The 25386-nt window shown below is 36.4% G+C and overlaps 1 protein-coding gene across 1 annotated transcript in view; it reads right to left on the reverse strand.

Annotated features, from left to right (window-relative positions):
* The window catches only part of ASAP2 (ArfGAP with SH3 domain, ankyrin repeat and PH domain 2), a 144741-nt gene that overhangs the window by 29429 nt on the left and 89926 nt on the right, over positions 1 to 25386 (reverse strand). Inside the window, 8 exon segments of the mRNA XM_009999239.1 lie at positions 2266 to 2335; positions 2453 to 2556; positions 8367 to 8453; positions 8955 to 9030; positions 10424 to 10509; positions 12521 to 12650; positions 22903 to 22952; positions 24577 to 24651. Of these exon segments, the coding sequence (XP_009997541.1) occupies positions 2266 to 2335; positions 2453 to 2556; positions 8367 to 8453; positions 8955 to 9030; positions 10424 to 10509; positions 12521 to 12650; positions 22903 to 22952; positions 24577 to 24651 (678 nt within the window).

Genomic DNA, 25386 nt, shown 5'->3' on the forward strand with positions numbered 1-25386 from the left:
GCTCCTTAAATCTAAGTTTTTCACTTGGGACTTTTTGATCTGGAAACTATTTAGGAATTCCCATTTACATGGCTCAATCTGCTTCTGTCATTGTTTTTTCATCCATGTACGTTAAGTTGCTGTCAGGTAGACAGAAAATTTCCAACTGCTAATAATTACAGGAACAAGCAGTGTCTGTTTTTCCATCAGCCATTATCTTGTACATTGCTCTATGAATGCTAATTTATTTGAAGCTTCTAGTTGTCTAAAAGTACAACTTCTGCACATATGCCAATGCAGACGTATATTCAGTGTTACAGCTGGGTGACTGACAGAGAACCAACCATACTCTCCTAATCCATATCAGGAGAGCATTTGGCAGGTGCGTTTAAGTCAGAATACAGGATCTGCACCTTCCTGCAAACAGCTGTTCCAGAAACTATCTGAAAAAACAGACCCCCATAAAGAGAGGCTACATGACCAAAAGACAGAAATACATGACAAATACTTAGCCTTTAAAGGAAAAACATTTACAAATGTGTATTTGATAAAGCAAACAAAACTGACAACCAAATTTCAGAGTTATAGTTCATTTCAAGGAACAGCTGAGAAGACAGAATGGCACTTTATATTTTAGAGGCCAGGAGGTATCAGCCCTGAGAAAGCTTGGAAATCAATGTTGTTGATTCAGAAGTCTCAGAAGCCATTCACAGCAGCCTAGAAAATTCTTAACAAACAGAAATCACTTCTACCCATTTCATTGCCTATGAAACAAGCATTAATTTTTTAGACAAAACTGCCATCAATACTTAAAAAGTGAAAAAATAAACAAAACCACTTTTTTAGGAGTGTATTTTAAAAAAAGAAGGTACTCTCTTGATTTTGTAATATAAAAAGATCAAGACCGAACTTGTGAAACCCACATATCCAAATTAACATTTAAGTATCTACCTCAGCAACTGACTTCCAGCTGCAGCTCTACTGATTTCATTGGAACTTGCCGCTTCTAAAAATGTGGGACCATCTGGCAGACAGCTTATAAAAAGAGAACAACAACAGTATCTTGATAGACTCAATAACTGTACTTGCTTGTGAAACTTCTAGAATTCTGCTCCACAAGTGGATTTTGTAGCCTCTGCCCACTCTGAGCTGCCCAAGCTACACCCTAGTGGTACCACTACTGCATGTCCAATGCCAAGCACATGTACAGCACATGGAGACACCAATACAGAAACACTAGTAGACTTTTCTGACAAAGACATGCTTATACACACTCAAATGAGAACAGAGACAAATTGGTGGACAATTCCAAAGCCATAATAATGACTCTGCTTTGCAGGCCTGGGCTTGCATTCCTCCTTAACTCCTGATTTTCAAATTTAGAAGGCAACAGCTTGCAATTAGATGCACAAATGAGAGATTGATTCATTTTTGCTGCCAGGGTCAACTTGTAGTCATAGCAACAGGCATAACAGGATGAAGAACAGAACAGTTCATAACAGGATCAAGCAACAGGACTGTTTATTAGCCCAAGAATGGGAAATACTTTCACTGAGTTGATTTTTGCCTTAAACTTCCTTAAAAGTTTTGAGAAAGCAATATAAAAAAAGAGAAAAGTTACGGGAAAAGAAAAACAGCTGAGTTCAAAGCCAAGAGTAGAAGGTGCAAAATATGGCAGTAGAAAGTTTTAAAACTTCAAGTATAAATATTAACATTTTGTTAACGTGTTTCAAATATTGGTGGCAAAGAAAGAGGGACTTTTAACTCTCTCTCTTGGAATTCTGGTAGTAGTTGCCTTCAAGGCTGATTTTCTCCAACAGCTACTCCCCAGGAAAGCTACCTTCATACCAGATTACCATATAGCAGCAAATCTGGAGGAGAGAAAAGATTCAGGACTCTCTCAGCTCATCTTAGAAATATAAAAAGTTGCTTAACACATATGTAAAAGATGGCTTAACGCCCAACCATGTCTTTCAAAAAGAAAAACTTACAATTTGTATAGTTTTAGATAGTCTGGTTAAGTATGAACAGTTTACGTGAACTAAATGAATCATTAAAAAAACCATTTTTTCCCCATTAACAGTCATGAACATTAAAACAGTTGTATTTTTAGCTACTCTGTATCTCTTGATATATTTCTGAAAGACTGCCTTAAAAAATGTATCCATCATATTCAAAATGCTGCACCAGAAACCAAACTAATTCCAAATTATAAATATAGACCAGCATAGTTTGCCTTTTTGTATTAGCAACCATATACAGAAAATACTGTAAACAAATACTTACTGTACCATGGGAAATTGTAAGAAAACCATTTTTAACTGAGCACTTCCTTTTCTGCCACACTTTTCTGATTCTGGTTTGAAGGGGGGGAAAAAAAAAGTGACTCAGTTTTTCATATATTTAATATTACATTGTTTCAGCTCTTAAGACATAATTATTTATTTTTTCAGTAGAATCCAGGAGTACTTACCCATCACTTTTCTTGTACAGACTACCATTTCGTTCAGTGCCGTGCTCCTTGTTTCCCTGAGGCTGATGTAAACTATAAGCTGTACTCTGACGAATCTGAGATTCCTGAAATATACAGAACAGAAATTTGTAATGCATTCCACACTTTCAACCAAAACATCCCCCCTACTAATGAGGTTCAGAGGCTTTCCTTCCTGCTCTAATCCTACAGGCCAAAGAAGCACATTTTTCCTCCTCAATGAGAAAGAATCAGATCCATTTCTTTCATCAGAGGGCACAAAAAACGTTTGAGGAGTAGCCATTATCAGCTCTTGCCAAAATTCTTTTATGTCCTTTCTTTAAGCTTTACTGTTGGACTTTATATATAACTTTTTAACCCAAAAATTAATTGAACAGTGGACTTTCCAACTCATGCAAACACTGAAATGTGCAAACAATAAAGGTTATTATTACCTGCAATTCCTAGTGCACCCTTTCACTGTAAAAAAATTACAAGCATAAACTTCAAATGGTTTTGCGTGTGAAAACTGAGTCAAGCCATTCTTTGAAAAGCAGAAGAGACCTCCAGGGAACACAGTTCAGGAGGCATACAGGAAAACACAGAAGTTATTTGTGAAGAAATAATAATTTAAACCAAAGTATCTTGAACAAAGTAGAATCCTGGGAGAGGAAGTGACACAAGGATTAACTAAACCCTTCACACTGCTTTCAGAACTACCCAGAGGCAGGACCCACTGATACAAGAGTACAACTTCTTAAAAAAGAACATGATAAAGAAGAATCTGATGTGTCATGCTGTATTAGCAGCAGTAACACAATGTTATGGATTTTTCAGTGCATACAGTAACAGTGACTAGTACTTATGATATTTCTTGCTTTCTTCTCTATGATCTTTCCTCCATGGATGTAGTAACATCTCTGTTATATAACAGCGGTACAGCAAGGAACAAAAAAAAAAAACAAACACAAAGAAAACAGCTCATTGAAATTACTATTTATCTGAGCTATCAATAAGCTAAACCCTAAGAGCCATTAAGCCTCCATGGATAGTAACAACTCTTTTATTATACAACGGTACAACAAGGAACAAAAAAAAAAAAAAACAAACACAAAGAAAACAGCTCATTGAAATTACTATTTATCTGAGCTATCAATAAGCTAAACCCTAAGAGCCATTAAGATATAATTTGATTTAAAAATCTCATTTGCTAAAAACATGAGATAGTGTGCCTCAGATATACTATTTTGGATCTTCTAAGTGTGCACATGGTAAAATAAAATAATCTTCAGAGTATGAATTAAGAAGATAGTTTCTCTCTAATTATAATTAGCTTCATACACTTCATTATAAGTACAAGACATCTCTGGTTATAAGCAGGATAAAAAGACCAACAAAAAATCAGGAGCACTGTTGGACTGTCCTTTTCCCCAGAGAATGCCAGATCAGATGGAATGAATGCCTGTTTACAGGTTGCAGCAGCACATTCTGCTACCAGAGCTACTAATGCAGCCAAAGCTATTCAGGACCCTTCTCAACTGTAGTGACACACTACAAGTCCAAAATACTGTAGGGACAGAGCTACCACAGTCAGTGCACTTAGGACTCCACACTTCCAGGCTGCAGGATTTCAGGCTCATCGCAGTGCTGGACCTAAGTGGTCCTGAGAACCATGAGCTGAGCTGAAGGCAAGGCTGCAGTACTCCTTGGTGGTCCCTTACAGCAAAAGCAACCTGTGCCCACTTCCCTGTCACTCAGACAATGATCCAGGAAGCTGAACAGGTAGCTACAACATTCACCTGAGGATTTTAAAGTCACTACAAAACCATCAGTTAAAAGTCCTTGCCCGACAAAGCATCCCTTCATATTTAAATGAGTGTGCTTATCATTCCTCTTCAGCCTGTTTACACGGAATTACTTGGTTTTGCACTCTGGCTGTCCACTAGAAAAACAGAACAACATTTAAAAAGAATTTCTCCTCACTGATTAAGAAGTGCTGCATAACTTCTGAAGAAAATCTGATCTGACACTACCTGTTGTGTCCTACCAATGTCTTGATCTCTGCCTCCCATTAGTCAGTAAAGAAAATCTATTCCCAAGATTAAAGGCCTTAGAGGAATTTAATTTCAGTTCTCCATGTCGTCAATCACGTAAAGACTTCAGGTGACCTCCAACACCTGCCCATAGCACTATTCCCATTACTTCAGACTGTGTTGCTAGTTTTTGTGGAATATTTTCTGCTGCATTTCATCTACCTCCCTTCAGCTGTTGTTTACGCTCAGCTGCTGTGTTTGGCCAAACTGGCAGGCCAATAATACAAGCTTCCTGCCTTATTTCAACCAGAGAGGAAGCTGCTGTAACTAACGTGTATTTCCACACATTCATTATTATGAACAGTATCTTTAAAATATTTAATAGTATTTCATGAAAGGGAATTGAGAACCAGACAAGGAGATTTTCAACTTTAAAATCCCATTTCAGGCTGTGCCCATGTCAAGTGTCTGTCCAACGTGATTGCCAGATGATGGTTTTCCACAGCTCTCTGATGAGCAAGTTCATGATTTCCATCTAGCTCCTAACAGACAGGATGCCATACCACAAATCACCATCACAATTAACATCCTTCCGGGCAATTTCAGCATGCCTTTTCCATATGCAGGCTCCCCAAAGGATCTTCCCTTATTTGTGGTTTGCATATTGCACACAACAGGATTAGAAATCACAGATAACAGGGTCAGACTCAATGGCCTCATTGGAGGAGCAGGAACAATATATATTAGCTATGGGAGGAAATGGATCCCTGCAGGATATAGGACATACCAAGCTCGGAGTATTTTGTCATAACAAGAACAGAACACACTGAAGTACACAAGCCTAAGAAACTGAACTTTGTCCACTTTATCAGCTTTGAAATGCAGATAGGCATACAAAAGAAATAAGTGAGTCATTTAATTGCAGCATGTTTATAGTGAACCACTTCACTGACCATAAAGAGGTTTGAAATTATTTCTTCTAAAGACTGACTGACATGTAAATCAAGCAGAATAGCATAGTTACAAATGAAAGAAATGTGCAAACCATATTCTGTAAAGATAGTCTGTGACTACTGATAAGAAAGGTTCTAAAAACTTGTTAATCAGCTCCACTATTTGAACAAAACAGAACTTTCCATACAAGGTGTTTTAACCTATATTCAGCAAATTTTGGCTGGCCATTCTACAACTCACATGAAGCAGGATTTTAGACTGTCTGGCTCACTCTTGTGCTTACAGCTGCCAAAAAGCCCTTACAACTTTCCAAGGGCCTGAGCTTCTGTTGCACCTAGACAAACACTGCCACAAATACATTTCAGAGATCCACCCCTTATCTATTAAAGCTCCACAGAGGCTCCAACAGATGTATCTGCCAGAACCCCTGGCAGGCAGCCTCTCGTATGGCACAGCTATCATTTTTGTCCAAAACTACAAAATGTACACTGTTTAGCAGTGGCCTGAACTGATGATAGCTGTAGAGGAAGCAGAAGCTAATCTAACCTACTACAGTAAGGCTACCCTCAAAGATGATGCTGGAAAGAGAGGAATAAAGGCAATACAACTTTGATGTTAACCCCAAAACTTGTAGGAGCTCTACTGTTTGCAAAATAAACATTTAAAAATTAAAATTTATGAAGGAGTGCACACAATGATGTTTCAAAATGAAGTTTCAATACAAACCAGGTTTGAGAAAAGTCTGTGAAGGAGAAAACTATACATACAGGCAAAAAAAAAAAAAAGGTTCAGTATGAGTGTTTGTGTCTTTTTGTTTTTTTAAATACAACAGAAACAATATTTGTTAACATTCTATTATTTCATATATAAGTCCATTTTAATTAAAAATAGATATATCTTAAAAATCTTGCAAGAACATAACATCAAGCAACTGGATTTAATTCCCCAAAGAAAGTGAAATCACCAATTTCTCTTACAGCAATTTTACTTCCCAAGAACAATCTAAGAACTTTTTTTCTTTCTTTTCGTAATGCAACAAATAGAAGAGAAAAAAAAAGAACCAGTCTTTTCATACCAACAGAAAAAAGCTCAGAGGAAAAATCCAGTTTCTTGAAATCTGAATGGAAATCATGCCAACTATTTTCATTAAAACATAGTAACACTTACTCTCCTAGACTTCGGTCACAAAATGTAAATGCATTTCAGGAAGGAAAAAAGAATAAATCAGTTATAGTAAAGGAAATTACAGTGCAACAAGAATAATATTAGTGCGTTGTACAATAAATTATACCAGGATTGTTTGGCATCCCACAGACTAACTGATGTCTTCAAAAAACTTTAAAAATGAAATTATAGCACTTCTCATGCTCTGCAAGTAAGCATCTATATCTAAATTTGAATTAAAAAATATTAATATAGCATAAAGCACTTAAAAAACTTATAAATTGTTGTAGTTTTGTTGTATTTTAAATACAATAAAAGTAGATAATGTGTATTATTACATTTTTCAGTCTTTGAAAAGATGTATGCTCACCACATCTTCCATACACATTTAATATCAGCACCACTGATAAACAGGTAAACATAGAAAAGCAACATTACCAGTAACCATGAACTCTAAACTGCTTCTACTATGTCTCCTTAATAAAGATCTGAATAAAACTGGAAGCCTGCTAACAGACGCTAAGCAGCAAAGCCTCCTTATTGGGAGTGAGCAGTCAATGCTGAATCCAAACTAGACACTGTATCCAACAGAATGACTAGTCCTTCCTTCCACAGAGCTCAAATTAGCAAATTTTTAGCAAATGCACCCCTCAGTGAGTCCTAAATATGAGTCAGAATCTAAGAAAGTGCCTGCAAAGTGTATGGAACTTTGTATATAATGTTCCATTATCAAAAAAGTCACATTGTAACAATGAACAGCTCAAAGTGAAGAGTGTTTAAGGCCATTTCAATGCCTACCAGCAAGTTATAGAATAACTAGTCAGAAAGGACCTTAAAGATCACCTAATCCAAACCCTGAGCAATTGCCAGGGACATCTTTCACTAGATTAGGTTGTTCAACAACCATCATCTGACCACCAGAACTTGGAGTCACCAGAGCCTGTACAGGAAGATGAAAGGAATACCAGAAAAAGATCAAGGAAGTCTGAGCTCTACAGACTAAACTATTTCATTGTGATCCCTCTCAGTAAGAGAATCTGAAAAGGAGGCAGGCGGCTCATTCATCACTTACTCATGGCCCAGCAGCCAGGCAAAGGAAGCTGGCTGGCATTTATTTATATGAAGAGGAAGCACGCAATCTGAAACAAAAGTAGACTCAATATTTAGGACTAGATTATACACAAAATGCTTGCTTCCAATTCAGTTTGTCAAACAAAACTACTCCAGAATTCTTTAAATCTAACAGCAATCACAACTGAAACTCAATAAACACCTTGCTAGATTGCAAAACTGACCCAGCATGTTTGAAAACTGGCACCTTGCAGCAGAGTAGCAAACTTAATTGTCATTTTTTGCAGATGACACAAGAGGTGGGTTTTGATTTGAAGTTTTACATAATCTTTATACAGTTTGAAGTATTATTGTGAGATAACATTGTACTGATAGGTTCTCCTTGATACTGCCAAAGTTGTTCCATTTTCAGTTGGAGCAACATAGACACCACTGCCTGTTAGTCCACAGACAGGGGAATATATCTTAGGTATTTTTTTATACTGATTACAAGAATAAATTCTCTTTTTAGTGGGAATTAAGTTTAAAAGAACCTGCTTTTGTCAGAAACATTCAGTATCAGCATCAAAACAAAGATGAATAAACAAAATAAATTAGATGTCTGGTAAAAGTTAGAATCTCTATTTCAAATATTAACATTACATTAGAAGAAATTAAAATGGGCATTCCAAAGTTAAACCACTTTATATGCTCACCTCTTTCTGATCAACCTGGAGTGCTGATTTTAAAATATCTCTAAGCTGTGTTAATTGTCTTCTTTCCTCATCTTGTGCTTGTTTAATCTTGAATGAAGAAAAACACAGGTTAAAAATAACGTTATCATTTCTTTTCAATGTAGTTCTTCCAAACTTCCTACTTAATTGGTTCATTTTTTTCTGAGAAATGTTCAGGAAGAATGAAAACACAAAGAGAAAAGATAACGTGATCAATTTATTTTCCTCTATATCTTCAGAAAAACTGATAATGGCTAGGATGTTACTGGGTTAAGACTCTGATAACGCCTCACACTGTCCTTGCTTCCTTGTGTTCAACTTGAAACAATATGTTATTTTCCACTTAATCAGTAAAGATTTTAGAGCAAAATCCACTTTCCTAACATTTTACACAGTGGGGTCCTGAACTAAGGCTTCTGGATATGATATTGGAACAAAATTTTACTCAAAAATATGTTCAAATCCTTAAAACAATGAATATTAAAACAGTCAGCCAACCTGAACCAAAAATTATCACAGTTCTACTGTAAAAAAGTAACTTTGCAACACAAATGTGAGATTGTTACTCACTGTATAGAGATCTGTCGAGAGTGTCTCAACTGAAGGCTTGAGACTTTCAACTGCTTTTAAACCATCCTGAAAGAAACTTAAAAATAAAAACAAAAAAACCCGTTATTAAACTTTACTTTGTATTTTTGGTTTTAAAAGTTGCCAAAGGAAGAGATGCATATTATTATGTCATACCATAAATTTCAAAACATTAAGCATTTTTTTAAAGCATCTTTGACTGATCACCTCTTTATTTCCATCATAGTTTATTCTAATATACAACATCCCCAATTAGGTTCACAACTGCCACAATCCACTGTCACATAAGTTTTCCTCCCTCTCACCTCTAGCACAGGTTCTCATCCCACTTTCTGAAGGCCCAGAACATGCAAAATTCATTTGCAGAACAGCAAAAGCTCTAGTAGATATAAAATAATTGTGACTTCTTGGAATCAAATAATGTCACATCTGATGCAAACCTTCTGCTACATGAAAACCTCTTTGTTTTCCAAGCATTAATTATGGCCTGTATGTAAACTGAATATGCTAAATCTTACTGTAGCATATGGATTTTTCTGTTGGCATAGAAATGTTATCTATGCAAAATATTTCAGCTTAAAAAAGGATAAAAATAAAAGTGGATATTTGAAAAATAGATTTAAAGAAACAGCAACTACACACACATTTGATTAAAAATTCCTGCACTGTTTGCACCGGAAAAAATTTTCAGTCCAGGAAGCAGACAAGAAAGTGACAGAGTAACACAGAACTTACGTCGTTGAAATCTTATTAAATAGACAGAGCAGGTGAATGATATACTACAAATTTAAACTGATTTAAAAAGCAGCATAGCTATATAGGGAAAAATCCTACATGGAAGCAGATCGGTCTTTTAAGATGAAAACTTACTGATTTGAATGGGTTAACAGCATCTCTTTCAACTGTACAGCTATGGCTTTATTGCTATATTATAGATCTGCAAGACTACCATTAAAAAGACATAATTCTAATGAGAGCTTTGTGTTTTATTACTGAGTACTTCAATTAATTAGATAAAGATTGAGTCTTTCAATGTAGCTTGTCCCACTGCCTTAGCAATTTATTTTTTTTGAGCACAGAATTAACTTAGATCACTGCTAGATATACTCGAAAGAACCCATCAGAACTAATGGATCACTAACTAACAGACCAAACTAACACATCTGTTTCCAGAGTAGTTTATGAAATATGCCAGATTACTGTGCAGCACTCCTTTGGAATAGACAATTACATTCCATGGGACTAGCTCAACCCCATTATATGTTTTGGAAATAGTAGCAAAAGCAACAACTAATCTATGACAAAAGCAATTTGTCAAAAAAGATAAGCAAGAACAGCTGAATCTTACATTTATTTTGAAAAATCTAGAAAAGTGTTATGATTATGTCAAAAGTTTAAAACAAAACACTGCTACCATTATCGTGTAGGTATTAAAGAAAACTAAAACATACTTGCACTGAGCATGAAAATACTTGATCAAGTTCTGAAGCAAGTCCACTCCTTTTTTAATCTTGATTTCATTGACTTTCAGCAGGTACTGTAAAAACAGTAATTCACAAATGATATGAATTATTACTGCTACCATAATTTGTTTACATTTTATTTTCAGTTATTTTCCAACAAGCTTTACCAGCTGCATATTTAGAAAACCTAAAAGAGAATGAACCGAGCAGTGGCTTAGTGGGTTAATCACACAACAGCAAATGTTGTCATGGCTGATTTTTGATACCCTGTGGGGATAATTCACTATGATTACTCCAAATTGCTAAAATATCCTTCATAGCTCCTAGTGGAAGCTTGTGCTAAAGGAAGCATAAAAGTATAGTAGGAAGCATAAAAGTATAGTAAATTTAGAAACCCATTCTTAAACCTAGCAGCCCATTCAGGTATCTATCTCACTAGTTGTTAAATTCATTGCTTAAATAAATGTCATTAAGGAAGAAAGCTGTTTACTCAAAATAGTGAGGAATAATTTTAACAGTTTTTAAAATCTGCCATTTTATTTTTTTTGTTTTCTCTATTAATTCCATATACACCATTATTACAGCAAATTATCCCTTAGTGGGAGATTTTCTAAAATCTACTGTCAGCTAAAAAATGGTGGAATTAGTGTCCTTTTGCATCAGGCACAATCAAAGTCCATATTAAGTGACAGCTTCTCCCCTGAACTCATGGCACAAAAGATGTCAGCCATGCAAGCAGACTTAAGATTGACCAAGAATTTACAGGAGTCCTGAACTGCCCAATAAATTGCAACAATTTTTAACCCCTGCTTAGACAGTGACCTCCAAGCTTAAGGATTACTGTCTTCTTAGCAATACTCTAATGCATCTGGTTTCCCTCTACCTGCACTACACCCTGAATTTTTTAAACCCACTTGAATAAAGCAGTATTCAAGTGCCAGCTTTCCATGTTGCAGCTTTTTAACTGGTTCAGGTGAAAAGATGATTAGCTAAAATGTAGACATGCACAGAATAGTATTTAGTTAGAAGAATCACCTCTCTAGCTCCTGTAAATTTAAAATGGAGCTCTAGGCATCTGGTATTCAGTTGACTTTTACAATTTATAGAAAACTAGCATGTATTTATGATACAACCTTAATATATCCCACTTCTGATTTATTAACAAAGCAGAAACAAAGTCTCCTTTTATGACAATTCAGAGGTAACCAAGTATAAACTTCTTTTCCCAGCGACACAGGAAGAGAGAAGCATCTGTTCCTGGTTGGTAGAAAGGACACATATGGGTAATTAGCTGGCAATATACATGTTTATTTGGTACTCAAGTCCCTTAATCAGTTTTGAATACTTCAGTCTGACTCCCTGTAGGAATGTGAAGCTTTTCTGCTAAGTATCAGTGTATGCAGTTACTAAAAGTGGTATTCAGGACAACTGCTGTTAAACTATTCTGGTGTATGAGTCGAATTACCTCTAATCATCCTAGTAAAAACAGAAGAAACACCCATAGTATGTTTTTTAGTTAATGCATAGAAAAATAACACAGCCACTTTCCCAACCATGGAACCTGACATGCCCTTAAATGAATCAAACAAAAAATATTCACATCACATTTAATAATCTGCAAAATAACAAAGACTTCAATGTAGAAACTTTCTGAATGATCCCGAAAGACAACTGAGTTCCACCCTTAGTGTCTTTATTTTTCAGCAGCAGCCCAACACTCCACACTGTAGGAGTCTCTCCTACAATAATGCAACAGCTGTCAGCCTAGGGAGCAATTCAGAGCATGATCTAGGGCTCAGAATAACTTATAGTGAAGCAGTAGAGTAAAAACTTATTTATTATGATCTCTTAGTGTCTAATTGAGCTTTGCATTATTTATTCTACAATTTACTTGTTAAGTGACATTAGAAAATAGCTAAATTCCCTGCAGAGTAAGCACATCAGGATTTAAAAAAAAATGTTTTAGCAAATGGAGTCCACTAATAACTTGGCATTTCCCTTAAACATTACAGTTGCCATTAAACAATTTTGTTTTTCAGAGTTTCCCTATTAACATAACAATATGAGTTTCACGATGAATCTTACCTCACACATCTGTAACTGGAAGAACCTTCTTTCTTTTTCCATCTCTTCTGCAATTTCAGCTCCACTTATTTCTGTACGGATCATCCCATGCAGCTTAGCATGCTCTTTTTTCTCCTTCTCTATTTTTGTACTGTAAGGCAAAGAATCAGTCAATGAAGTGAGAAATCCACAGCCTCTCAGGAAATCTGATTATTCACAAAATCTATTGACAGATGCAGAGCCAAACTCTTGTAGTTTTGCATATGACTTACTTCCAGATGACATTTCATTTGAAATTTGACAATGACTAAAGATCAGCAATGACATACAGTAGCTGAAATCTAATTCAATCATCTGTTAAAATAATGTCCTGACATATTCCAAAGGAAGATACTAAATGAGAGGAAAATACTAAGCTCTTGCATCGAAGAAAAAAATATCCAGGAACAAAATAATTCATTTTAATTTAAAATGTAGGAGGATGTTTAATCCCAACTGACCAAACAGAAGTTAACAGAGTTCAATTGTGTCACCAGATTTATTGAGTCTTGCCTGTCATCAAGTCAGCTTCTATATATACAGGGTTTCCTAAGCCAAAATCACAGTTGCCATCTCTACTTGCTACTGAGCCAGTTGGCATTGGGAATGCTGGCCAGCCAGCTATGATACAGACTTCCAAGTCTGCTACACCAGCTGTCCTAATTCCCTAAAAGTTTCCATTAACATTTTCCAAGAGTTCTGAATAAAATAGGTTTTCCTGCAGAATATAAATGAATAAGCAATGTCTGTCATACAGTTTAACTCCCCTAAACACATTTGTGCATTTGTTACAGTTATTATCCATATTGTTCCTAAAGGCAGTAGCATAATTACACTAGACAGTTAGACAAGCCTAAAATGAAGCAAGATATTAATGAAAGAAAATACATGAAGAAATTTACTTTTTTTGAGAGTTTTAGCTGTACCATTTAGAAGCCGAAAATTCTTTAAATAGCTTCCTGAGGAAATGCTACACTGCTTTTGTACAAGAGGAAGCATTACACAGGGATATAGGAAGCAGATGAGAAGAACAAAGAACACGGTCTGTCGTACCTCCTCTTGGGCAGTCAAGTGTCTCTCTGCTCGGTTTCTGAAAGATGATATGTCTCAAGTGCTCTCTTAACCTGATGTTAACATTAACCTAACAGCTTATGGGAAAATGTCCTAGATGGTCTAAGGACTTCCAGTCAACAATATATTCTGCACTTATACTTCTCAAGAGTGAGGAACCACCTCCTCTTACACCTCAAGCAGCAAGGGAAAACGAGAATTAAACCCATTAATCCCATCCTATAACATCCCCACAGGGAAACATTTTGAACAGCAGTTCAAAAAGCCCCACTGCACTCTCAGTACTGGCAGGCATAGCAGAGCTCAGCCCCTTGCAGTACTCCAGCAGCCAGCACATCCAGCCAGCACCACACTCATTCTCAGCCCATCCTCTCCTGCCAGCAGTAGACATGTACAGGGAGGCTCCACTTCTCTGAAATAAACATTCTGAAAACCTCCACTTGTCTGAATAAAAGCTCGATTCTATAATGTTCTGTTTTAATAAAAAAAATATCTGTATTCTCACCCACTTACTGTCAATTATGCCATTTTGTAGCTACCAAATATAGTGGCCAAACAAAAGAATTAACCTGACATCAACCATGAACAAAGAAGATAAACCATTACAAAAAGATTCACAGAAAATTACAAATACACAGCTACTTTCTAGCACATACTCTAGGAGAGTTTACATTACATCATACTTTATAGCTGTAAAAAAGTCAAACCTCAAAGCAAAGATCCAGGATGGTTTTAGTTCTCTCCATTTCCATAATCTAACAATTAATGATTCCAGAGAATTCACTGAAATGTGAGTAAATTGTAATAACTATCAATTGCTATTTTATTGTATTTTCACTGTTTACAGAAAATAATTGAACGCAGAATGACAATCACCTCTAAAATTTTAAGAGCTTATGAACATGCCATTAAGTGTTTCTAAATGCTAGTCAAGCCAAAAGACAACTAATATTGTCAAAGAGTTGAACATTATGCACAATATTACCATATACATTGTTTCAAGAATCAGAATTCCTTTTAAAGAAAGGGACAGATTTCAGTGAAAGAGTCCTTCCTACACTTTAAAGGATACATTACACTCCACAAGCAAAAAGTAGTTAAACCAAGACTAAAGCATACCAGCATCTACCAAGTAATTCAGAGAAATAAGACATCCTTGAAGCCATTTGCTGGAGCTTTGGGCTTCACCACTTCAAAAGCTTTAGAGTTGTTCTACAAAAAACCCAAAACATCTCTCCATGACCAGTACCAGAGATACATGATGGTGCATTTCATGTTTGCATTTCGTTCTTATTTATGGTTTTAGTACCTAACTATATTTTCAGTTTTGTAATCCAGAACTTAACCTGTTGTTTTCCAACAGAAATGTGTTACCTCCTATCTGATTTATACTACAGGGCACTTAATGCCTAAGGAAGCAAAAAACCCACACATAGCAGTGTTGCATGCCAATCTTCTGAGTGCTAAAGGCTGGCTGTGTTTCCTACCAAAATGCAAGGGTCAACTCAGCTTCAAGTGCCACTCTGCTGTGACATTAACCAAATCTTCCTGGCAAATACAGTTCTACACTGAGGGATTTCCAAATATTGCAGTGTATTCAGGTTTTCCAGGCAGACCAAATAAGCAAAATTCGTAAGAAAATTGGGAAAACAATAAAGCAGTAAGAAGGAAGCAAATGTGTTGTAAAGCTGTTGTTCTTGAAGCTCATGCAGCACATATCACACAAAAACTTTGCTAATCTGAGTACACTAATACATAGTGAGTGTTAATGGGCAAGTAAAGCTGAAATACAGGATGAAGAATCACAACAGAAAGGTCAGTCTTGCCAGTTCAGTTTCCACTAGGTGACTATTTTTACAGCTCATATTCAAAAAGCAACTGTTTTAAAATATAAATATTAATTTGTATTTCAAATAAATAGTCTCATACAGATCATGGTATAAATAAACAGCAAAGTAGGCATTTTTATTTTTTTAAACTTTAAAAAGGACAGGACCTAATTTACTGCTGAATATGCTGAAGACTGGTATTCATTTTCAGCAATTGAACAAGAGGAAACAACTAGAACACTCTGTGTGCATGCAGCAGCACTGAGCTGGCTGGCTGGGCAGCAACTCCATCTTTGTTCCTCTCCTTCCCCATATAGCCATAAACCAGGCTGAGTCTGGGTAAGTACATGAAAAGGTGCAGAGAATGGAAATAGCATCTGGAAGGCACGGACATGAATGGGGAGCACTCTGGAAAACTGAGTGCTTCCACAGGCTATTTTGTTTGACAAAATAATATTACATATTTTCATTTCAAATATTGTTTATCTAGTCTTCCTTTTTTAGTCAGATCTCCAACTTCACCTCTGGCATCCTAGCCTGTCAGTGAAAGAGCCCCCATCTTATTTTATCAAGGCTGACAGTAACACATGACCCACTCTCTCTTACCACCCTAGTCCTGAATGAAGTACTAATAATTTCCCTTTGGAAATACTGGAAGGCTTTTCCCTTTCTTCCATCCTGCGCTGGATAATGGGGGAGAAGAGGGCAGAATTAGCAAAATGTATCCAGATCTCTCCAGTATTTCATCCATAATATCTGCAGATCCATTCAAAGCTTTTTCCATTTCATTTGCAGAACATATATTTCATAACAAAAATACTGAATATGAAGTCTCAGGGTCAAAGCAGTATCCTCTGAATGTTGTTTACCTGGACTTTAGTAAAGTCTTTGACACTGTCTCCCACAGCATTGTCCTGGAGAAACTGGCTTGGATGGGCATACTCTTTGCTGGGTAAAAAACTGGCTGTCTGGCCAGGGCCAAGAAGTTGTAGTCAATGGAGTTAAATGGACTGCTGTCCCCCAGGGCTGAGTGTTGGGGCCAGTTCTGTTTAATACCTTAAGTAATGAACTGAATGAGGGGATCAAGTGCACCCTCAGTCAGTTTGCAGATGACACCAGGCTGAGTGGGAGTGTTGTTCTGCTTGAGGGTAGGAAAGCTCTACAAAGGGATCTGGACAGGCTAGATTAATGAGTATGAGGTTCAACAAGCCCAAGTGTTGGGTCATGCACTTGGGTCACAGCAACCCCAGGCAATGCTACTAGCGAGGGCAAGAGTGGCTGGAAAGCTGCCCAGAGGTGTTGGTCAACAGCCAGTTGAACATGAGCCAGCAGCATGCCCAAGTAGCCAAGAAGGCCAATGGCATCCTGACTTGTATCAGGAGTACTGTGCCCAGCAGAACTAGGAAGTGATAGTGCCCCTGTACTCAGCACTGGTGAGGCTGCAACTCAAGTTTTGCGTTCAGTTCTCAGCCCCTCACTACAAGAAGGTGCTGGAGTTCACTCAGAAAAGGGCAACAAGGCTGGTGAAGGTCCTACAGCACAAGTCTTAGGAGAGCAGCTGAGGGAATTAAGGGGAGACCTTATTGTTCTGTAAAACTACCTGAAAGGAAGTTGTAGTGAGGTGGGAGTTGGTCTCTTCTCCCAAGGAACAAAGTGAAAGGACGAGACAAAATGGCCTGAAGTTGCCCCAGGGGAGGTTTAGACTGGATATTAAGAAAAATTTCTTCACCAAAAGGGTTATCAAGCAAAGATATTTAAAAGACAGGTAGATGTGGTGCTTAGGGATATGGTTTAGTGATGGATTTGGCAGTGTTAGGTTTATGGTTGGACTTCATGATTCCAAAGGTCCTTTCCAACCTAAACGATTCTATTATTCTATTATTTGATTTTCTAATAAATCTCCACTTTGTCATATGTACATGCTTTAAAATGAAACGTGACAGAAATATCTACCATCTATGAATATCAATGATCTGCTGAGTGAAGTTGCAGCTCAGAAGAAGCAATTTGACAAAAGCTCGCAGAATTTTCTGATTATTTTTCTTTTAGATATAGTTTAAAATAAGAGTATACTAAGCAGTAAACATCGTCACTTAATCCAATAGCTATGCAAACATCTTTATAGAAGACTGTAATAACAACTTGTTCATTCTTCAGTGACTTCTAATGGTTTAGAAACAAATCATTAATGATAGTGTTGTAGCTAGGTATGAGTGCTTGTGTTCCTGCACAGTAACGTAATGCTCCTCAGCCTACTACCTTGATTTTATAATCCCATAACCACATTAAAGCAACTTGTTCCCTTCACTCAGTAGTGCATAGCAGACCTCATGCTTGGCTTTCAGAGAATGACAAAGGAGTAGAGGGAGCCAGGCTTCCCAGAAAAACTTGTTAGTTTTCATTACGCATTTATGTTTTATTGCATTAGCACAACACTTACTAGCAAAGGACTTCTGAAGATAATATATATTTACAGACCTAAAAACAGGACACCTTTATTTTAAAAAAAAATTAACATTTCTTTCTTTTCAGGAAATACAGGTTTATGTCTGGATTACAGACACTAGCATTCAGCTAAAAAATGACTGAACAGCATGCTTCAGTACATTGATGCCTCTATTTCCTGTGCAAAATTGATACAATGCCTTTACCTCAAAATCTACCACAACAGAACTGATTGAACTGAAGAACGTGGGTGAAATCTGGCTGGCTGCCTCGCTGAATACAGTCTGCCTGCTGGGAGAATGAGCAGTTTATGACATGTGTACTCCTTCCGCATATGCTTCCCGGTGTGTCTACCATTAGTGTTTAAGTACACTGGGGAAAGCAGCTGCCTCATAACAAAAAGAGCCCAGTCTGCACCAGCCCTACCCAAAGGACGCAGCCAGACTTGTCCCGCTGCAGTGGCAGGCAACATCACCCGCTCGTACATGGAAAACAAAGACCCAACTGAGGTCCTAAGAGAAATCCACTGCTTTTAGCTACTTTAAAAACATTTTAAAATCTTTATGGCTTCAAGTGAAGCATATTAATGACTGATGGTGAGAAAAAATGAATTATTCATGAATGTCACCTCAGGATGTTCCCAATTTCTTACTGAGGCAGGCTGGCATGAAGCTATGGGTTACTTGCTCCTCTTACTCTTTTATTCTAGAACACTCCCAAGGTGTAAAGAAAAATGGATACAGCTTCCCTGAGTTACTTAAGCTAAGGTAATCTTCAGGAAAATACTCCAAGAAATTAAGATAGCTACAGTGGAAAAGAGCTACACAACAATCAACATTGATGGATGGTGATCCAAGAGCATAAGAATGGGTCTTAACATCACTCTCCCATCAAGACTAGGCACATAGGAATTTTTAAACACACTTAATTACACAGAGAGCTTGAAGTAGCAGGTCAGAAATTGTTATGGGGAAAAAGCAAAACAAATGTAATTTTTTAATTAACTGAATTTCTTTTCAAGTAGGTCACACTTGGGTATATTAGCACCTGATATGTCATCATAGAGATGCAAGTAAGAGAGATGAGACATTGAGGGAAATATATTCCAATTCCTTCTTTTATTGACAGCCTACCAAGACAGAAGTGAGGATGAAGTCACTGTCACTTCTCCACAGACTACAAAAATACCACTTTGATATCTGGTGCTTAGCTTCACAGGTCTGTACTTGTGACTAGGAAATGCAGATGAGTGGTATGACTTTGAGCATATGATCCAGAGGAATATGCAGACAAAAAGCAGCCTAGCAGCCTCAAACAGTTTGTTAACCCAAAGAGAAAAGAAAAAGAAAGGAAACAAACACACAAACAAAACATATATGTTAATATATTTGAATAAGTATGTTTGGAAAAGATAACTAAGCATAAATTTAGGACTGGTTTTAGTCACAGGCCAAACAAGGAATCACCTTTGGCAACAGATTAAAGGCTGAGCAGACCTCTGGCTATCAACACCTACATCCACCATCCCACTCTGGCAACACAAGCTGTAGGTGAGAGCGAGTTTAGGTCTCCCAGTCCCTTTGTCCTTTCTGTTAAGACACAGACTGCGAAGATATTGCAGCAGAGAAATTCAATTTGCAATTAAGAATTCTGACAATGACTCTGCATCCCCCCCACTGCTACAGATGACCAAAATGGACAGCTATAAGGAAGCTGAGATCCACTTGGGACAGCCACAGAATCAAAATAGTTATTATCTCAAGAAACCTCAGTGGCATATATAATAGCAACCCAGGAAAACTTCACTGTTTTCCTGTGTCCAAAACGTAGATAATGAAGATGACCTGAACACATACAGGCTCAAATTAATATTCTCACCTAGCTTCTAAATTACATCATTAAACTTCCAGTCTCTGATTTGTAAATGCTGGCAACATCTCAGCTTATCTGGGAACTGATCTTATGCACAAGAGGATGTAAAAAGTCCTGCAGTCTCATTGCAGGGGCAGGATCATCAGAGAAGTTCCAGTCTAAAGTGAACTCAACAGAACTAAGAAAAATTGGTCTGCTTCTTGGTCGATGTGAGGCAACTTCCACTGAAAACAAGATTCCTTGACTGCAAAACTTCAGCCACAATAACTAAGTTCTGCTATTGTAAAACAACCACAAAAAAAACCCCACCCCAAACAATTAAAAAAATCCCCAAACATCCCAACAGAAAAAAACAACCTTTGTTTTAAAGAATTTTCCTGTATGTAGAATTCCAAGGCTCCCTATCCCAAGCCTCAAGATGATTCTTTGTTCTTGATCAAAGTGAAGGATTCCAATAGGCTAGACTAAGAGCTTTAAGCTCTGGAATAATAATGTGGAGCTTTCATCTAACCACTTAAAAAATTAGAGCACACAGCAGTTGTACCAGCCCACCACCTGGAAATATAACAGAAAATGGTAATAGATCTAAAAGAAATTCCTGGTGAACATGTGCTACCTTCAGTTTTTGCATACTGAATAACCTGACACATATGTTTACTAAAAAACCTTGCAGAAACTAGTTGGTAACCTGGAAATAAGTATCTCCTTACAGTGGAAAAATGAACCTGGTTTGGATCAAAAAACAGGTGGACTATTTGAAAGCAAAGTCACAAAGCAGGCTTTCTGAAGGACTGTTGGGTAAAAGGAAAAAACTGTACAGATACATTTCTATGGCCATTTTTACATCTCAAGTCCTTAACTAAGTTAAAAAACAAATGAAAATATTTCTGAAACAGACTGCCTGCTCTGATCAAACTGAGGATAAAAGTACAAATCTTTTTATCACTGCAACATACTCATCTTGGTGAATATTCTATCAGAAATTCTGAATGCATCAGTGATCTTGGTCCAGCAGCAAGAGTGTTCTTGGTATATGTCCAAGAAGTGTGCAACTGTATTTTAAATTCAGCACATAAACTTTGTGGAATGCCATGATCAGTAAGTTACACATAAGTATACAAGCTTTCAGATCCAGCAATCAAGCACTGGTAGACAACAGCAGACTAAATTACAGGACTGTTCTTTGTAGCCCATCCTCAGAGATCAACTACTGCCATGGGCAATGATTAGAAACCTTAAGTACTTCAGCAGCTGATAACTGGCACAGCACCAAATGAGATTGTTCACTGGTATTAAGAATACAAAACACTGGAGCCATCACAATCTTCCAAGTACCCAGACTATCCCACTGGAGGTTTATCTCAGTATTTCAGGATGTTACAAAAATCCAGCCTAGTCTAGAAGGCAGTAACTAGACTGTTTTCATTGTTATTCACAAAAGGAATAAAGAAATTTAGCTAACTTGCTAAACTTGTTGCTTTTGTGAGTAAACCACTTACAGGAATAATTTCTGAAGACTGCACACAACTTCAGATGGGCCAACTCAGGGGGACCAAAGAATCATTATAATTTTGTGTGATGAAAAAAAATAAATTAAAATGGTGCTAGATTCTCAGCCAATCTAAGTGACTGGGGATCTGCAAGCTATTTATGTTAAACAGCATCATCATATGTGCTTCTTCTGAACCCATATAATCAGAAACGGTCTGATACATGCAGCACCATCTCAGAAGATCAAAGATGCTGGATGTGTGACATGAAACTCAACCAATAGTCACAATCTAGGTAATACTGGAATAAGGAATAAAACCCAAAGCAAAATTCTACTTCAGAGACTATCAGCTGTGCTGATACAATTGACTTGGCCAAGTCAGGAAACAACTGCTCCTGAGATAGGGCACTAAACCACTTGAAGATTTAAAAGGTATCAACATTAATTATATTTGATCTCAGGTGCTGAGCTTTGTTGACTTATTTGATTTGGCTGGATATAACTTAAGTTATTAAAACTGATTTTATAGCTGTTTATACTGTGCATCAGGTGCTTTCAAACAAGTGGCTTTCAGTAAGATGAGCTAGACACATGAGACAAAGTTCACGAGACTCAGATAAGTGATCATCCACTTCTAGTACACAACACATCTGCTGGAAACTTGCAACCTTGACATTAAATGCAGAAAATATCTGTATCTTTAAACAAACTGCACTAATGAAATGTTGCTTGCTGAAGTTCCTGGTACTGCATCAATCTGGAATCATATGCAGTTTTGGAATGGTAGCAGCCAACACCTCCACCAGCCTTACCACCTCGCTGGTAAGTGCCAAAGGCTCAGCATCAAAGAAGGTGTTCCTAGATACCTCAGCACTGGGCACAGTCTCATAAGGTGTCCAAGAGCCAGGGACATTACAGATCCATTACAAGGGTTTTAGGCTAACAAATTCAGAACTAAATCTTAACTTGCATACTCTTGGGGGTTTTTTTTAGAACACTTAAAAAAATTCAGACATAAAGTATATAATTTCTGTACTCTTCAACTAAAGAAACCTGCTAATTATAGTGAATTATTCATTGATGAGGAAAAGGAAAACAACAACAACAACTGCTTAAAAGGCCATCAAGCATAATTATGTTGCTGCACTTTTGGTATTTTAAGGATGAACACACAGAAGGCTAACTTTTCATTTTCTATATTAGCATTCTTCAAAAGTAGAGGAAGGCAGAAAAGGCAGTGGACTTTCACATGTAGTACATTACAGGAAGCAATACAAAAATTATTTCCCAATTAAAGCAAAACTCTCTCAATTGAAGTAGAACAACATGCAGTGGAAGAAAATGCACAGGGAGATCATGCATATTACTTGAAACTTCATTAAGCAAAGAGGTCTACCACAGATACTAATTGTCATGGCACACAAACACACATGCACAAAAAACAATTAACTCATTAAATAAGTAGTATATTACAGAGTTTGAAATGTTTCTGTCTGTGCACTTGTAGTTTCACACAGTGCCAGGTTTTAAGAAAACAAAACAAAACAACTCAGCTTCCCAGTTAGGACTTCTGCCTCAGGTCTTAACAGTATTTAATGACCTTTATAGATTTCAGTTATACCTTCGTTTTAAATAAAAGTTTTAAAGATACATACACTTTTGTTTCATAGTCCTTCCAAGCTTTATCAAAGGGTTTTTTCAAGTCCTGTCAGAAAAAAGTAAAAAAAAAAATAATTACCTAATCACATGAAAAATACTGTGAATATAACAATGAAGAGACACCTTAGCCATTTGCAGCACCTATTAGAATAACAGAATCTACTCTTTCTTGAATATCTCACCTAAGGATTGCGTAAAAAGCCTCTTGCAGAGGAAAAACAATCTCGTAAACAGAATTTATACACTCATGTTTTTAAAAGCATCCCTAGCATGTTTTTTGTAGCTCCATTTTGCTCCTTAAAAGGTATAACCACATCTCATCCCCAGAGCACTGTGCAATTACTCAAATCAGCTGTTTTCCCATCATTCCACCTCTAACTCCACTAGAAAAATGCACCTGTCCTGAGGCTGTGTTATAACCTTAGCTAAGGACTCGATTCATCCCACTAAAGCTAAAGAAATCAATTTCCCACTGGCTTAATAAAAAACCTATAGGCCCTACAGCTCAACATAACCAATTCTGTGAGGATGTTGAATCACTTGTTTTCCAAATTCCTGTATTTTTTTCCTTTTTGGATATAATTAACAAGTTGTGAAATTATATTACTGATGTCTAAAATGCAACAGTTGCAGTTCTGCTAGAGATCAGCCAACTACAAAAAAAAATGTCAGATGCTGGAAAAACTTTGCAACTACAGATTAGGAACTAATTCTTACATGTCAGGTAGTTATTTCGACAAGTATGAAATTAATTAAAGCAATATTTTGTTATTTTCTCAAGTCAGGAACATGAGGCAACATTGTATTGCAATAAGTGTATTTATTCTGACAGAAAAATAAAAGAACAAGAGGAATGAAATGTGGTAAGTAAGCAACACTAAGTTAATAAGCCTATCTTACTAAACAATCTCTTTATCCTCCAAAAACACATTTACAAAGACCATTTTTAGCCTATGTACATTTTTCTTCTTCCTTTAATGTCCTAGAACAATAGCTGCCAGTCACTTCCTGTTTGCTCAGTAGTAAACAAAGCATAAACCAAATGAGTTGGCTATAGGCTTTGAAATGTGTTATAAACATATAATTTGAGTCTTAAATTGTTATTTTTTCTAATAGGAAATAACCTTAGGGGACAAACAGACTTCAGCTTTGTTAAGAAAAATCCTATGCTCAAGCAGTCTAATGTATCTTTCTTAATACTCCATATAGATCTAGGTAAGTTTAGAATGCTAAAGAAATCTATTAAAAATAATATGCCTTTTTAAAAAAGTACTACACTCTACTCAACTAAAGAAATATCTAAATCCTTTCACCTCTTTCTCTGCTTATCTCTATATCTCAGGGCTGCTTTTAAAGCTCCTCAAATGTTGTTGTGTATACGTAGTCAAGAGCATGCTCCAGGTGAAACCACAAACAGAAGGGATGGGATGACTCAGTTCACAAAAGAACAACAAACCCTTCCTGTATATTAAGCTAATAAGTTATTCTAGTATCCCATGCCTTTCATCAAATAAGATTAAAATACCAAAAATTAAATATCATAAATAAATAAATTAAAATATCAAATAAGATTAATATACTAGCTAAATGTATTTATTGTATCTACAATAATGCTATATATAAGATATATAAGATATATAAGATAAGATATATATATAAGATAAACATACCCCTTTTACTCCTTTCAAATCTCCCTTCAGCAAACTGTCCAATGGAAAAGTGATTATATTATTCATATTCTGAATCTGTAACAAGAAAATTACATCAAAACATTATATGTATTTTGTAATAGAATATACTCTGTCTCAATTCACACATTTCATAAAGTTTAAAAACTACATCTTATGTATTATTTTCCTAACCTCGTTATATGAAGATGTTTATCAGTTCAACCAGTAATCAAAGATGGAAAAAAACATGAGTTAATTAAACTTAGTCTGGAAACACTGTAACCCAAGCCAGCAGGAAACACTCAGAATTACTGCTGATGACAAATACCTCATGCAACAGTGACTGCAAAGGAAGATCACTAATGATTTCACTGTTTAAATTATATTAAAACAATCATACATTTTTTCTGCACTTACATGTATCAATTTAATCAGTGTATTTTAAATTAATCTTATTTATTTTCCAGACTTTTTAGTCCTATTCCATAAAATCTATCTGCTATTCTCACAATACATGTTACTTTGACACAAACTACGAAGACAGTGAACTCTGGTTTGTAAAAAAGCCATTATTCAAATAATCTCCACGTATTTTAAAAAGTAATACATCCATCTTATTTATCTCATACAAACTTTGAAATAAGGATTTTATGAGGTCTTGAGTATGCCAGTAATTCAAAAGTAAACAAGTAATTCAAGAAGAAAAAAACATAATTTCAAATGAAGACAGCAGTAAAATAATCATAGTTTTAGATAGGCATCTGTATGATAACATTTTGATAAGGAAAAAGAATGCAGAAAGACAGCAGG

The sequence above is a fragment of the Chaetura pelagica genome, unplaced genomic scaffold (assembly GCF_000747805.2).
Source record: "Chaetura pelagica isolate M959 unplaced genomic scaffold, ChaPel_1.0 scaffold90, whole genome shotgun sequence".
NCBI classification, from domain to species: domain Eukaryota; kingdom Metazoa; phylum Chordata; class Aves; order Apodiformes; family Apodidae; genus Chaetura; species Chaetura pelagica.